At 39.1% G+C, this 17,917-nt stretch overlaps 1 protein-coding gene across 1 annotated transcript in view; it reads left to right on the plus strand.

The window, feature by feature from the left end:
• The window catches only part of luzp2 (leucine zipper protein 2), a 709,194-nt gene that overhangs the window by 540,727 nt on the left and 150,550 nt on the right, over positions 1–17,917 (plus strand). Inside the window, exon 6 of the mRNA XM_028794214.2 lies at positions 8,668–8,730. Within this exon, the coding sequence (XP_028650047.1) occupies positions 8,668–8,730 (63 nt within the window). The remainder of the gene's footprint in view (positions 1–8,667; positions 8,731–17,917) is intronic.

A 17,917-nucleotide genomic window follows, 5' to 3' on the forward strand; every position in this document is an offset into this window, starting at 1 on the left:
AAACAGCTTGAAAGTATAGCAGTGTCACCAAGTGTTACATGAGGACACTGAGAAGAGAAACAAAATAGAAGACAGTTAGTAATGTTTCTCAGCTTATCACAGTGCTGAAATCAATGACGTGTTCTGTTTTTAGGTGTTGATGTTTTAAATGTGGATTTGTCAAACTGTAAACCAGCTAATAATTTCTTGCTTGTTTTTCACTTTTAAAATTAGTTTCTCCACTGAGAATTAGTGCCATCTGTTGGAACATTTTAAATATGCCATTGTTCATCCTTTGCTGAAAAAACTAATCTTGATCATTCAGTTCCTAAAAATTAAAGGCCCATTTCTAAACTCCCATTTCTCTCAAAAATCTTTGAAAAGGTTTTTGTGCAACAGCTGGTTGTTTTTCTTCAGAAACATAAACTTCTGAATCCCTTCCAGTCAGGCTTTCAAAAGCATCACTCCACAGAAACAGTTCTCCTTAAAGTGTCAAACAATTTATTAATGGCTGCAGATGCAGGTGAGTGTTCAGTGTTAGTACTGCTTGGTCTTAGTTCAACCTTTGAGATGGTTGATCATAAGACCCTCTTAGCAAAGTTAAGTCACTCTGTGGAAATCACTGTTTCAGCATTGGCTTGGTTTATCTCCATCTCTGTTGGCAAGTCTACTTTTGTTTCTGCTTCTTTGACTTGTGGAGTGCCCCAAGGATCTGTCCTTAGACCCATCTTGTTTTCACTGTGTATGCTTCCTCTAGCACAATTATCAGTTCTTTTAATGGTATCTCCTACCATTTTTATGCCGACAATATTCAGCTTTATTATTCTTTTAAGCTGTAAGAACTACACAAGTTGTCTTCTTTGGTGAACTGTTTGAGGGAGGTCAATAACCGGCTTCCCGCCAATTACTTAAAGTTAAATACTCAGAAAACAGGGAGTTTAATCTTTGCCTTTCCAGATCTGCACCTAGCAATTTCTCAAAAACTTTCCACCACTTCCACCTCTTCTCCTGCATCCTTACATAATCAAGGTGTCATATTTAATCAGTTTCTGAGTTTTGATGCACATATCAGGTGTCGTTGTTGTTTTTTCCATTTAAGAAATGTATGCACCTGAGATGCGTTGTTACCACGGCTGAGATAGAAATGCTTATCCATGCTTTCATCTCATCCCATCTGGATTATTGCAATTCCCTCTTTACCTGTCTACGTAAATCTGGTTTGTCTCATCTTCAAACTGTCCAAAATGAAGCTGCCAGACTTTTAACACACTCACACAAACAGACCCACATTTCCCCAGTTTTACACTCTACATTGGACCGTAGTGGAATTTAGGATCCCATTCAAAACTCTGGTTCTTACACACAGTGCTCTGGATTGTCAAGCTCCCCAATATATTATGAACCTCCTCCAAGAGTACACCTCATGCTGTGCTCTTAGATCTGATCATTTAGATCTCCTTTCAGTTCCTAAAACCAAATTAAAGACATGTGGGGATCACACATTTCAAACAATTGCTTCAAGGTAATGGAACAGTCTTCCACTGTCATTGAGATTAGCAGAATCTATTGAACTGTTTAAGTGTCAACTTAAAACACATCTGTTCAGACAGGCATTTGAGTATCCTTGATTTGTGTTTTCTATTTTATTCTGTGTTTTATGTTTTGATATTCTGTTCTTATGTTTTGATATTTCTTTTTAATCTATGTTTTGTTGTTCAGCGCTTTGTGACTTCTGTTTGCAATAGGCTCACTATAAATTCATTTTTACTTACTTTACTTGATCTAGCCTATGCATATAGAGAGGTGTTAAGAACATATTGTGAATAGACTAATAATTGTTTAAATGTGAATCCATAGTTTCTGGTATCCGTTTACTAAAGACAATAGTTAGGTGTCAGCATACAGTTACTCTTAGAAATCTTGAAGCAGTTAACCTCTACAATTTAATTACTAATTCTTTTTGTTATAAATGATACCCTTTAAAACAAATTTGAAGTTAGCCTATCCTTCAGCTCTTAACCCTTTAAAATCCAATCTTTTATACTCCAACCATCCATTCATTTAATGATATGAAGAGGTAGGGGAAGTGATGGCCAAACCCTGCTGGCTGCTGTTTATTCTACAATAAAATAAAATAAAAATAAAAACAGCAATAACCTTGGAGGTCAATCATCACCCTGAAAGCGAATAGTAGACATCATGTAGTGCAGGGTATGTGTGTACCAAATTTCAGGTCAATAGGTCAAACAGTTTGTGAGCTACAGGTGATTTAAAATCCTGGACAAACAGACAGCCACAGTAGCGTATTATATATAAAGACAGTATATCTTTTATTATGCTTACTGTTTCATTGACCCAATACCACAGAATTTTACCAGGCTTTAGCCAAAACTCATTTCATTAACTTTTCATGTAACTAAAACAAAGAATTTCCTCTTACCAATACTGCTGACCAATACATATGGTGTCATCAAACCTATTAATAATTCAAGATATCTTTTTGGAGCCTTTCCCTATTCTATGCTTCCATGTCTTGCTTGGAGCTGATAACTACCAAAAATTGTACGTGGTGCAATGGAGACCCAATGTATTTATGACAAGTCCATTGCCTATAGCACTTGTTATGTGCCATTTGTCTGTGGCATGATAAATTGAGGAGAACCTGGCATCCACCATACTACCATTCCTAGCAGGCTTACTTTCTGTAGTTTTTTTCTAGCAGAATAATAATATACAAAACAGAGTGGTCAACTCCCAGCTGCCTTCAGCACAGCCTGTTTGGAATATTTTTGGTACCTACTGCAACTTTCTCCCACCCTCTGTGAAACGTTACACAAGATAAATTGCACCATGCCTAGCTGGATATGCCATTTGGTTCTTGAACAACTTTATGTCACAAAAATGGCTACTTATATCCATCCATCCATCCATCCATTTTCCAACCCGCTGAATCCGAACACAGGGTCACGGGGGTCTGCTGAAGCCAAGTACTTATATAACCGACAATTATATTTTTTTGATGGTAACACCTCCCACATGTAGATCCATTCAGAGCCAATATATTTTGACTTTGAAATCATTTTGGAAGGATCTTGTCACAAGCTACTGTATCTGTTCTGTTTTGGTTTTTATTTAATTTTAGATCACTGATGGTGGATACTATTATTATTTTGTTTTGTTTTTTTATATATTCAGATATTACTCTTCTCTTGACAATTTGCCAGGTTCTGTCATGATAACACTACCAGTCTGGATATATTTCATGCCTGGTAAAATGAATCCATGAACTCACGGAATCAAGATTTCACCATATTCTGGTCCCCCCAACTATCATTATTAACAAGGACTAAATCAGATAATGCAATTCATTAGATTATCCTAATATTCTGGTGTCTATTGTGTCACAATCAGCTAGCATAGGGGAAAAATACAAATATTTTCAAATATGGTGTTGAGTAGCCTGATTATTGGCAGTGTCAGGGAGACGGAAAAAATCAGGAAATAGCTCATGATGCAAAACTCTAGTAATCCATATGACTAAACTGAAAAATCAGAATCTAACAGTTGTATTAGACAGGGCTTTGAAGAGACTGATTTAACCCAATTCAATGTGGGCATGTAATTACATAAACTATCTTCTAAATAACAATAAAAACATTACATTGTTCAAAAGAAATTAGGCAAACCTTTCTGTTTTTCTCAATGCTTCTCTATGAGCCTTCCTTGGCATAAAATCAAACTGATCCTCCCCTGTGGTGGTCTCTTTCCTAATCTTTCTCTCTTTTACCCTTTCCAAAATTTTCATTGTGTGAATCATCAGCTTTATCCCGCTATTGTTTCCACAATCCTGAATATCACCCTTCTCCTTATAAATGGGCACAATCACACTGTTCCTCCACACTCAGGTATTCTCTCCTGTTTATAGATCTTCTGCATTAGATCCCACAACACATCTACTCCCTCATGTCCTAAACTCCTCCACACGTTTGCTGGTATTTCGTCCAGTCCTGTTGCCTTTCTGTTTTTCATTCTTTTCAATTTTTCATTCTTTTCCTTTATTTCCTCCATCCTTTTTCTTGGTACTGGCCCTTTACTTGGGACATTTTTCCCAAGTATTACCCTTGGATTTTCTTCATTCAGCACTTTTCAAAGTACCTCTTTCATCTATTTTTGATTCTTTCATGCTTAGTCGGGACCACACCTTGCTCATCTTTCATCTGCTTTATCTGAATAAAACCCTTTACAGATTTGTCCCTAGCCTTTTCTATTCTAAAAATCATTCTCTATCCCTCCCTCTTTTTTATCCAATTTTTCATACACCTCCAAAGCTTGTGCCTTGGCTCTTGCCACTACACTGTTTGCCTCCTTGTTTGTCTGCCTATACATTTCTCTGCCTTCCTCCCTCCCTGACTGGTTCCATGTCTTCTTTGCCTCCTTCATAGCCTTTATCACATCCAGCACTTCTGTGTTCTACCTCCATATCTGTTTGGCCCCTGTGACAAATAGAGGCACTGTCGACCCCTTGAACCCTCAGACCAGACGTCAGACACCAGATAAAAGTCCAAAAATGAATTTATTATAATAATAATGTGCACGAAGCACCCTCCACTCCACAAATCTCCAATAAACAATATTCAAATAAACAATCCTCCATTCCCAGACGCTTAGCCACCCTGCCTCCCAACTCAGCTCCCCTGTCTGGGATCTCCCACAGTCCTTTATAGTCCTTGACCTGGAAGTGCTTCTGAGCCCTCAGTCCATGTGATTATCCAGGTCAGGTAAAAACTTCTCTTTTTCTTCAGCCCGGAAGTATATCATTTCTTCTGTTCCCGTGACTTGGAAATACTTCCGGGCTATACGGAAAATATAAATTCCTGGGCCTCCCTGCAGCGACTCCTGGCGGCCCCCATGGTATCCAGCAGGGCTGTGCATTATAACTCCACTGTCCATGATTCCCTGCTGGCATTTGGGGCACCTCCATGCTGCAAGGAGGGCTCCATCTGGCGGCCTGGGGGCATTGGCCGGGATGAATGGCCGGCCATATCTCACACCCCTTTAAACAAAGGAAACAGAAGCAGTAACATTAAAATAGGCTTACAAATACAACAAAGAATATTGTGCTAGAAAGACTGGATGGAAAAATATTTAAAAATTTCAGCAAATACAACAGTAAAGAATTTGGCAATTAAAAAAATCAGAAAAGCTTGACCTTACTTCTAGGACTTTCTACAGGGCCACAGATGGGTGCCAAGACCATAAGACCATAAAGATTTTATGGTCATGCCAATCACTTCTAGTTTAATTAGAGTAACAGACCAATCTAATGTAGTTGAGTCCAAAACATGTTAAAACAAGAGATCAATCATCAACTTAAGAGACTATAAAATATAGCTGAAACGACATCACCAAAGCAATGGTAAAATTAGTACATAGCTAATACAACAAAAAAGGAGCATTATTTGTGTGGATCATATACCATATCCACAACCACATCCCTGTGACATTGTAACATGGTGGTCATCCTGGATACCTGGAAACACTGGAAGATCAGTAGCAATCAAAACAAAGTAAAGCATAGGCAAATGACAAAAGTGAAACAGAGTGCAAAAAATGCAATTAAATGGCTAAAGAACCTGACACAGTGTTTGTGCTTCCTAATGAACTCTTTAACTGAAAGGATTAGACATTTATTGGCTTAACAGCTGCTACCAAAAATGTTCCTTGCAGAAAAATGCTAGACAAAAGAGAGTGTCACATTTTGTGGCTTTTACAAAGAATTCTAGTACATCTAATGATATGAACCATGTCCTCCGGCCTCCTTTCATAAGAACACGTCGTAAGACTATGCTCTCTCTGCCCTTTGACCGTATTTATGACAGTTGGCCAAATAAAACAAAAAATATATCAATATAAATACAAAAATAACAGCACTTAACCTGCTGTTGAAGGTGACTAGTAACTATTAGCTTCCTTTTATGCATCCAAGGAATTGTTAGAATGAGACCTTTTGTGAACAAAGCTGGAGTGAAATAGGCTGGCATTCTGTATTTGACCTGGCAACTTCCCAGTCCAAGGTCTGGTGTAATTACTGGGAATTTACAGTGACTGTTGGGAACCACCAGGGGGCATTGTAGCACCCCAAACACAAATGCACAGACACAGTTTCAGACTCCAATAATGAGATTTATTGCCACAAATACCTCAATGCACTCCACAATTCCAGCAATACGACAATTCCCTTCGCCACTTCACCCAGGTGAGCTTTGTCTGAAAACTCTCCCGGGTGAAGCAAAGCAGCCTCCTTTATACCGGACCCAGAAGTACTTCCAGTGCTATCACATTGCATCCAGGAAGTCCCTCTGGATCAGGCAGAACCTCCCTGTGAAAGGAGATCCTGTTTCCAGCTTCCCCTAGCGGTACCCAAAAACCCCAACAGGACAAAACTACAATTCCCATAATAATAATAATAATAATAAATTTTATTTATATAGCACCTTTCCCATGCTCAAGGCACTTACAGAATATAATAAAGAACAGCAGCGTATACAGTACATAGCATTGTACAAACCAGATAAATAAATAAAGAAGATTAAGACAGTGAATTCTGAAAAAAAAAAAAACATACAACATAATTGATGGTCTCGCACACACACACACACAGGTTACATGAGCATCTTGACAGAGAAGTAAATTGAGAGAAGGGTAATAAAGTCAAGTAGAGCTAAAAGCCTTCCTGAATAGATGAGTTTTGAGTTGTTTTTAAAAAGAATTCATGGAGTCAGCTGACCTGATTAATTTCGGTAGGTCATTCCAGAGTCTGGGCGCTATACAGCTGAAGGCCCTGTCACCCATGGAGTGTAGATTAGTGTGGGGTACAACAAGATTGCCAGAATCAGAGGACCTTAGTGGGCGGGCAGGCACATAGTGATGGAGAAGGTCACTGATGTAGTTTGGCGCGAGGTCGTTTAAGGCTTTGTAGGTTATTAGTAGGATTTTATATTCGATTCTGTAACACACAGGGAGCCAGTGAAGGCAGAGCAGGATGGGTGTGATGTGCTCGCTGCTGCTGGTTCGAGTAAGGACTCTTGCAGCTGAGTTTTGAATAAGCTGGAGCTGTGATATAAGATTAGAAGGGACACCTGCCAGTAGGGAATTACAATAATCAATGCGGGATGTGATAAAAGCATGGACAAGTTTCTCAGCATTAGAGAAGGAGAGGAAGGAGCGAACACGGGATATGTTACGGAGGTGAAAGTAAGAAAGTTTCTTAATGTGATTAATTCCCATGCAGCCCTCCGGGTATCCAAATGGAATGCATGCCAGAGGGACGTCACCACCCAGTGTACTAGGGAAGCACATGACCCTGGAAAGCATTCTTATCCTGTCCATCTATTATAATAACCTCCAAACCACAAAAGAAACTAACCAACCTGGTCAGGATGCCCATCCACCCATATCCTTCCATTAAAGGGGCCTCCCAGACAGGTTAAAGAGTCATCCAGCCGGGATGCTATCCAAACTATTTTGCCCATTACACTGTTTTATGTGTTAATTAAACCATAAAATTACTAGGTTGCACAATCAAAATTGCATAACACTTATGGAATACTTTAGACAACAAGGGTTAAAGGTCTTTGTAAAGACTGATAACTACTGGTAAATCAAACACAAAATAAATTCATACAACTAACAAACTGTAGACAAGCTCATCTTTATTATGAAAATCAATTCACACATAAAAACCCCATGGAGTACACAAGGCGAGAAGCATGGGGCTTAGAATACTGCAAGTCATTTTTATTTCTAATGGATAATATAAATGTGTACTATTTACTCAATTTCCATAGTAAAATGTGTAATCCATGCAAGATAAAAATAAATAATTACCCTAATACAGACTATAACAAAAGTGAGCCAGGGGAGAATAAATGTGTTGCTGTTTTTTCATGCATTAGGAATAGAGTTGCCCTTTGTGTCAGTCTTATTTGATAGTTGTGAAATAACTTAACTTTACAAGTACCGCTGTAGATTATGCTTTTCTTTCTTCAATTATTTTTAACTGTATTTGTTATTTCCACACCATGATAGAAGGTATAATTCATTACGGGGATAGAAATCTTGGAAAAATGTCTGATTGTTATGGCCTTCCTATGCATGTTGAGTTATGTTATCTGGCCCAGTAAAAATGAGTACACATATGTGCAGATATCCTGTCATGAACTGATGTCCTGTTCTGAGTTGATTTCTGCCTTGTGCCCAATGCAGCCAGGTTAGGCACCTGCATCCTGCAACCCAGTATTGAAATAGGTGTGTTTGGAAAATGGATAGATAGTGGAATGGATCAAAGGATACTGTATCTCCAGATTAAGGTGAATATCGGCTAGTGAAAAATGTATGTTGATCAGACTACACTTGTTAAGTTTATAAGAACAAAATCTCTTTTTTTTTACAGAGAAATCATTCACTAATACATAATACATGAAAGGAAATACAGTTTTAAGTCAATGACAGGAACTAAGTAGTACAGTACAACACAATATGTGTTTGTGTATGTCCTTGCTTATGGCATATGGAAGCAACAAATGAAATCATCCTGATTTAATCCATGACTATACTGTATCTCACTTTAAGGATTATCAATTATATGACTTATTTATGTGTTTAATTGTTTCTTTTTTTTTTCCTCAGAACAAAAGCCTGAAAAACAAGCTCTTGTCCGGCAGCAAGCTTTGTGGTATCCATGCAGAAGAGGTGAGAAATATACAGTACATGTCCTTCTTGTAAAATATAAACTGCTCAAAAAATATTAAAGGAACACTTTGAAAACACATCAGATCTCAATGGGGAAAAACAATCCTGCTGGATATCTATACTGATATGGACTGGGTAATGTGTTAGGAACGAAAGGATGCCACATCGTTTGATAGAAATGAAAATTATCAACCTACAGAGGGTTGAATTCAAAGACACCCCAGAAATCAAAGTGAAAAAATGATACGGCAGGCTAGTCCATTTTGCCAAAATGTCATTGCAGTAACTCAAAATTGTACTCAGTAGTTTGTCTGGCCCACACATGCTTGTATGCATGCCTGACAACGTCGGGGTAGGGGGGCCATGCTCTTAATGAGATGACGGTGTCCTGGGGGATCTCCTCCCAGATCTGGACCAGGGCATCACTGAGCTCGGATGGACCGAAACATAATGTCCCAGAGGTGTTCAATTGTATTTAGGTCAGGTGACCATGGAGGCCAGTCAATGGTATCAATTCCTTCATCCTCTAGGAACTGCCTGCTTACTCTTGCCACATGAGGCTAGGCATTGTCGTGCACCAGGAGGAACTCAGGATCCACTGCACCAGCATAGGTTCTGACAATGGGTCAGAGGATTTCATTTAATACCTAATGGCAGTCAAGGTGCCATTGTCTAGCCTGTAGAGGTCTGTACATCCATCCATGAATATGCCTCCCCAGACCATCAATGACCCATCACCAAATCGGTCATGCTGAGCAATGTTACAGGCAGCATAACATTGTCCATGGCAAATGCCAATCAAGCTCCACTGTGCTGGGTAGTGAGCACAGGGCCTACTAGAGGACGTCAGGCCCTTAGGCCACCCTCATGAAGTCTGTTTCTGATTGTTTGGTCAGAGACATTCACACCAGTAGCCTGCTGGAAGTCATTTTGTAGGGCTCTGGCAGTGCTCATCCTGTTCCTCCTTGCCCAAAGGAGCAGATACCGGTCCTGCTGATGGGTTAAGGACCTTCTATAGCCCTGTCTGGCTCTCCTAGAGTAACTGCCTGCCTCCTGGAATCTCCTCCATGCCCTTGAGACTGTGCTGGGAGACACAGCAAACCTTCTGGCAATTCACATATTGATGTGCCATCCTGGAGAAGCTGGACTACCTGTGCAACCTCTGTAGGGTCCTGGTATCGCCTCATGCTACCAGTAGTGACACTGACCATAGTCAAATTCAAAACTAGTGAAAAAACAGTCAGAAAAGATGAGGAGGGAAAAATGTCAGCGGTGTTACCAACCTCAGGCCTAGAGGAACCTGGACCAGGTACAAGCCACTGTTGCTAAAGGGTGTAGCCACAGTGATATGGTGAAGAAAAGCATAAAAGAAGCAGGCAGCAGTCACAAGTCCCAGACCATACTTCTCTGTTCTGTTGTATTCTACTTTACCCAGAAATATATAAATGCTTCAATTTCTGCATAGATCAACATGGCAATCAGTGTAACAATGGTGCAAGCCAATTTCCTCTGCATAACAAATAGTGTAAACACATTTACTTTGAGTAATTGATTAGAAACCAATGTCCCCAGAACTCAGACAGGAAGCAGACAGTTCTGTGTCCCCACATTGTGTGTAGATGAGATACTAAATCAAAGCAGTCTGACTATAGCAAGGCAGGTAAATATTTATGTCCTATAGATAGCCATCAACAATAACCTGTAGCAGAATTTTCCAGAAATTCTGCCTTTTCTTTAAAACACTGGTTTATAGCCCATTACACTAAGCAACACACACAAATGTCATTTTCTTTAGAATACTGAATTCTAGCCCATTACACTGGCCTCCACCTGTTAAACCCTTCCTGTTTTGGGGGTTGTCTCATTGTTGCCCCTTTAGTGCCCTGTTGTTAATTTCATTAACACCAAAGGAGCTGAAACTGATTAACAACCCCCTCTGCTACTTAACTGACCAGATCAATATCCCAGAAGTTTAATTGACTTGATGCTAACTCTGATTAAAAAGTGTTCCTTTAATTTTTTTGAGCAGTATATAACATACGTAATATCTGGTTAATTTTGTCCATTAACTTTTTTAGCAACTATGATCTCATTTTTTTATGTTTGATTTACTGTATTTTACTATGATAAGACAGCATCCCAAACCAGTCCTCATATGGATTTGCAGATGTGGTAAGAGTCATTATTGCTGCGTCAGTAGCCTGTGGATTGACAGCCTGTAAGGCATGGTCTTAAGAAGGCATGAACTTTCTAGGACTCATACAGTATATAATTCCATATTAGGTTGTTTATTATTTTGTTGTTTTGTTAATAAAAAATATTAAATCCAGTATATGACACTCTTGCACATACAGTGCATCCAGAAAGTATTCACAGCGTATCACTTTTTCCACATTTTGTTATGTCACAGCCTTATTCCAAAATGGATTAAATTCATTTTTTTTCCTCAGAATTCTGCAAACAACACCCCATAATGACAACGTGAAAAAAGTTTACTTGAGGTTTTTGCAAATTTATTAAAAATAAAAAAACTGAGAAATCCCATGTACATAAGTATTCACAGCCTTTGCTCAATACTTTGTCGATGCACCTTTGGCAGCAATTACAGCCTCAAGTCGTTTTGAATATGATGCCACAAGCTTGGCACACCTATCCTTGGCCAGTTTCGCCCATTCCTCTTTGCAGCACCTCTCAAGCCCCATCAGGTTGGATGGGAAGCGTCGGTGCACAACCATTTTAAGATCTCTCCAGAGATGTTCAATCAGATTCAAGTCTGGGCTCTGGCTGGGCCACTCAAGGACATTCACAGAGTTGTCCAGAAGCCACTCCTTTGATATCTTGGCTGTGTGCTTAGGGTCGTTGTCCTGCTGAAAGATGAACCGTCGCCCCAGTCTGAGGTCAAGAGCGCTCTGAAGCAGGTTTTCATCCAGGATGTCTCTGTACATTGCTGCAGTCATCTTTCCCTTTATCCGGCCTAGTCTCCCAGTTCCTGCCGCTGAAAAACATCCCCACAGCATGATGCTGCCACCACCGTGCTTCACTGTAGGGATGGTGCCAGGTTTCCTCCAAACGTGACACCTGGCATTCACACCAAAGAGTTCAATCTTTGTCTCATCAGACCAGAGAATTTTCCTTCTCATGGTCTGAGAGTCCTTCAGGTACCTTTTGCCAAACTCCAGGCGGGCTGCCATGTGCCTTTTACTAAGGAATGGCTTCCGTCTGGCCACTCTACCATACAGGCCTGACTGGTGGATTGCTGCAGAGATGGTTGTCCTTCTGGAAGGTTCTCCTCTCTCCACAGAGGACCTCTGGAGCTCTGACAGAGTGACCATCGGGTTCTTGGTCACCTCCCTGACTAAGGCCCTTCTCCCCCGATCACTCAGTTTAGATGGCCGGCCAGCTCTAGGAAGAGTCCTGGTGGTTTCAAACTTCTTCCACTTACGGATGATGGAGGCCACTGTGCTCATTGGAACCTTCAAAGCAGCAGAAATTTTTCTGTAACCTTCCCCAGATTTGTGCCTCGAGACAATCCTGTCTCGGAGGTCTACAGACAATTCCTTTGACTCCATGCTTGGTTTGTGCTCTGACATGAACTGTCAACTGTGGGACCTTATATAGACAGGTGTGTGCCTTTCCAAATCATGTCCAGTCAACTGAATTTACCACAGGTGGACTCCAATTAAGCTGCAGAAACATCTCAAGGATGATCAGGGGAAACAGGATACACCTGAGCTCAATTTTGAGCTTCATGGCAAAGGCTGTGAATACTTATGTACATGTGCTTTCTCAATTTTTTTATTTTTAATAAATTTGCAAAAACCTCAAGTAAACTTTTTTCACGTTGTCATTATGGGGTGTTGTGTGTAGAATTCTGAGGAAAAAAATGAATTTAATCCATTTTGGAATAAGGCTGTAACATAACAAAATGTGGAAAAAGTGATGCGCTGTGAATACTTTCCAGATGCACTGTATACTTGTTGCAAAATCATATTGTGACCTGACATGACTGTGTGATAAAGCACCTAGTGATCAATTGAATTTTCAATGATTAAAAACATTACAGAGTCAGCTGTTTTTCTGACTACCAGGTGATAGTACTAAACTGGCAGCATCCTGCAGAGAAGTATTATAGTCTGAAGTATCGCAAAACTACTTGAAAATATTGTTAAGAACAGATCAAACTGCATTTATGTATATAGTGTAAGTTTCTGTCCATTGACAAAATAATAAATGTCTGTCTCAAGAAGTTAGTAAATTGAGCACTTGAGTACTGAACCTGATTCTCTCTTTTAAAATCAGGTCACCTCTATGCCCCAAAGCGATACATTATTCAGTTTCTTCCTGCTTTTATTACTTTTCACCTTTATTCATATTAAAATGCATTGAATCCATATAAACAGGTACTTTTTTACTAAGCTAATTAATTTTCAAGAATCCTCCTTATTTTCCTGATAGCTTTTTAAGATTGAAGATTTTATTATAGAATTGATCACAGCTTTGTCTATTGCATGAAAAGCTCAAACAGGTCAAAAAAAAGAAAAAAATGACTTTATGTGTTAACATACAGTATTAAGTAGTAAATGCTAAGAAAAACAACAGTTCAATTATTTATCTATGCTTTTAGAGGTGTGTGTAAATGCCTCCTGCTCTATTTTCCATTTTTCTGATTAACATTATAATAATTTTTTTTTTTTTTTTTTTTTATAATTTTTTGCATTTATATAGTGCTTTTCTCACTACTCAAAGCGCTTAGCAATTGCAGGTTAAGGGCCTTGCTTAAGGGCCCAACAGAGCAGAGTCCCTTTTGGCATTTGCGGGATTCGAACCGGCAACCTTCCGATTGCCAGTGCAGATCCCTAGCCTCAGAGCCACGTGTCACAGAATGTATTTCTTGATATACATTCAGCTTTTTGGATGTGCTATTGAGTTCTATGACTTCTATATGAATTGTGACCTATTAAAAATCTCGAATGCCTGCAAAAACCATAATGTGATTATGAAGATAGGGGTTATGCATCCCAGAGGGCCTTTAAGTATTTAGAAGGAAGTCTGTGCATTCAGAAAATCTTGAATGATTTGTAAGTGCATCAAGCCCTGTCAAGGATTAGCACCCCATCCAGGGCTGGTTCTGGCTGTGCACCTCTTTCTGTCATTGTCACCTCCAGCTCCCTATCATTTCACATTAGTATACCTTGGGTCTGCAAATGAGTGAATCGTTTGCATCATTTACATTTGGAAATAGAATATCAGTGCAATCCACCCACAGTAAATTATAAATAACAACCATATAGCAAGCCTGCCAGCCAAACAAATTCAAACTCTCCTTTGCCACTAATTTACAAATAGTGAAAATGATACAGCATAAATAAAAACAAGTAGTCAGGCAGAACTGTTAAAATGCCTAAAAGGCTTGCATTTTCATTGATTGCTTTAAAGAAGGGTAGCTGATGTATGGCTCTAAAAAATAATGTTTTTGCTGTCAGGGTAAATTTAACTTTCTTCCATTGTAAGTAATACAAGACATAATTTTCTCATTGCACTATAGTAGTAGTAGTGTTGTAGTAATTGTAGATGTAATCGCATAAAAAGTGCCCTGACATTCTTTGTTGCATGTTCAACCAACATGAATCATGTTACCTCTGTTTGACACACTGATAAATTTTGTTTTATTGGATAGAAAACAAAACGTAGATTATCCATCCATCTTCCAAAGTTGTTTATTCAGGGCAGAGTTGCAGGGCACCTGGTCAGTGGTCTGTGGAAGGAAACCAGAGCATCTGGAGGAAAGCCATCATAGACAAGGCGAGAACATGCAAACAGCATGCAGGGAACACCCGGGACATGAAGTCTCTTTACTGTGAGGCAGCAATACTAACACTGTTCCATTCTGCTGCCCACCAAATTAGATTATCCTAAAATTAATATAATATGAGTTAATATAAGATAAGGTGAGCATATGAAAATGTTAATTCAGCATAAAACATAGAATTTACAGTATGTCACATTTGTAATTCAGCATATGGCATAAGGATGTTAGAATGAAATGAGCAAAATGAAGAGACAAGGAAGTAGTGCATTGTACATTATCATGATAAAGTGTTTATTTAGCAATCGTCATGGTATTAGCCCATATTGGGAAATTAAATGACGATGATTTACTAACATACTGGAATTCTATGAGGAACCAACAAAAGGGTACGCTCAAAGTGGTACATATAATATTGTTAATCTTGACTCAGAAAGCATTTAATATGGTGCCACATGAGAGATTGGGTGTGAAACTGAAAGAAGTGGGAGTTCAGGGTATTAATGTGTGGATGGATGCAGAACTGGCTCAAACAAGGGAATTAGAGGAATATAGTTTGAGGAACCTTATCTTGGGTGATGTTCAGAGTGGTGTCCCTCATGGGTCATTGCTAGGACTATTCCTATTTTTAATGATTTGGATAGGATTATAAATAACATCAATCCAACTGTCCATTATCCAACCCGCTATATCCTAACACAGGGTCACGGGGGTCTGCTGGAGCCAATCCCAGCCAACACAGGGCGCAAGGCAGGAACAAATCCCGGGCAGGGTGCCAGCCCACCACAGGGCACACACACACACACCCAGACACCAAGCACACACTAGGGACAGTTTAGGATCGCCAATGCACCTAACCTGCATGTCTTTGGACTGTGGGAGGAAACCCACGCAGACACGGGGAGAGCATGCAAACTCCACGCAGGGAGGACCCGGGAAGTGGATGATACCAAGATAGACAGATTGGCAGATAATCTAGAATCGGTTGAATCATTACAAAGGGACTTGGACAGGATACAGGCTTGGGCAGATTTGTGTCAGATGAAATTTAAGAAAATGAAAAGTATTACACGTAGAAAGTAAAAGTGATAGATTTGAATACACAATGGGAGTTCTGAAAATTTAAAATACTGCTTATGAGAAGTATTTAGGAGTCATGGTGGACTTATCACTATTAACTTCCTGAAAGTGTTCAGAATCCATAAAGAAGGCTAAAAGAATGTTAGGTTATATAGCATGATATAAAGAGTATAAGTCCAAGGAGTATATGCTTAATGTGCATAATGTACCAGTGAGGCCTGCTCTGGAGTACTGTGTGCAGTTTTGATCTGTGGACTACAAAAAAGATTATGCAGTGCTATAGAGGTGTGATTAGGCTGACTCAAGGACTGCAGGGGATGAATTGTCAGAAAACATTAAAAGTGTTGAACTAGCAATGGGTGATTCACAAACTATTCATTCATTCTTGAATGATTCTTTTCAGTTAATCATAAAAAACAATTTAACAGAAATGGATCAGATCTGTGGAGCTTAAGTACTAAAGCACATGTATGTCATGTGAGATGTCATCAGCTCCTTCCATTTTGCTGGTAGATGTTTTAAGTGCATATGCAAGAACTTCCTGAACCATGAGTCTTAGCTCATTTGATTCGTGAACGAGTCACTTCCTTAGACACAGTCTAATAATTCTCATTCATTTAATTTGCAAACGAATCATTATGTGTTGTGCAATTCTCATTCACTTTTGATTCTAAAACACTTTATTTTAATTATGCATCTTAAATGTTTTATCACGCTTTGTATACAGAAGCAGGATAATGATATATAAATTATCGTGTTCAATATATAATACATATCTGTCAAAATAATGAACAAATTATTTAAATTATATATTTGCGATGCTGTCAGACTCAAATACATCACACTCTAAATGAATCAAATGAAAGAATCGATTCACTTAAACGGGTATTTCAAACGAATTGAATCAGTAAAGTGAATTGTAATGCCAAGCTTAACTAAGCTGAACATTTCCAGCTGAAAAAAATGACAGCAAGAGGTGGCATGAGTGAAGTGTTTAAAATTGTGAAAGGATTTAATATAGAGAATCGAGATTGTTACATGAAATTGAGTTCAACAAAAACACAGACACATAGCTAGAAACTTGTTAAGGGTACATTTCACAGAAATACTAGGGAGTATTTCTTCACACAGAGAACCATAGACACATGGAATAAGTTACCATAAATTGTGGTAGACAATAGGACTTTTGTGACCATGAAAACTAGATTTGATGTTATTTTGGAGAAATTACGTGCATAGGACTGGCAAACTTCACTAGACTGAACAAACTTCTTCTTCTTCTTCTTCTTCTTCTTCTTCTTCTTCTCCCATTAGGGGTCACCACCTCAGATCATCTTGTTCCATATCTAAATTTTTGTAATGTTTTAAAGTCCATTCATCCATCCATTTTCCAACCCGCTGAATCCGAACACAGGGTCACAGGGGTCTGCTGGTGCCAATCCCAGCCAACACAGGGTGCAAGGCAGGAACCAATCCCGGGTAGGGCGATGTTTTAAAGTTCTTTATGTAAAAAGCTCACTTCTCCTGAATCCTGCTGGATGGGCAGATATTAATTTAGGGCCCAGGGTGGTGTAGTCAAACACATAAGATGTATACCACATAGATGGTAAGACATGATTGAATCAAGAAAAACTGGTAAAGCAAGAGTCAGCAGGGATAAGTGAAGAGTACCTGCCTTCACTCCTACACCCTAGAAAAACATCATTGGGACTAACACTTTGAATGCACATGATGCTTGATATATAAATAATACTGTAGACAACACATTCAGTCCAGATAAACTTGTAGTTTTTAAGTAATCAACAGAAGTACCCTCTTATGAAAAATAATGAGAGCAATTATAACATTCTAAATACCAAAAAGTTCAGCAGACTCTTGACAAGACTCTGGTCCTTTCATCTACTATAGATCTGCAAGCTTGTCCATACCCTTTCAACCCTTAACTACTTGTTAATAATCTGAGATCCAGAAACTCCATAATCTTGGTGCCAGGAAAAGAGTACTGACTTCCCATTACTTGTCTACCAGTCCTCTTTTGTATTTTTTAACATTACCTGACGTCCATTTGTGCCAGCTTTTGGGGAAAATGCTGCCCCTGCTTGACCCTGTCTGCACCTGTGCTTTCTTTCTTCAACTGGGCACCGTTCTCAATACTGTCCGTTCTTCGGCTTTTGGATAGACAAGGCCCAAGCTGTAGTGACATCGTCAGAGGTACTTACATTTGATCTCTTCAACTGTTTATTCACTGCACTGTATATAATAAATAAAGTCTCCAAATACAGATAGAGTGTATAAATAATG

The sequence above is a fragment of the Erpetoichthys calabaricus genome, chromosome 2 (assembly GCF_900747795.2).
Source record: "Erpetoichthys calabaricus chromosome 2, fErpCal1.3, whole genome shotgun sequence".
In the NCBI taxonomy this organism is placed as follows: domain Eukaryota; kingdom Metazoa; phylum Chordata; class Cladistia; order Polypteriformes; family Polypteridae; genus Erpetoichthys; species Erpetoichthys calabaricus.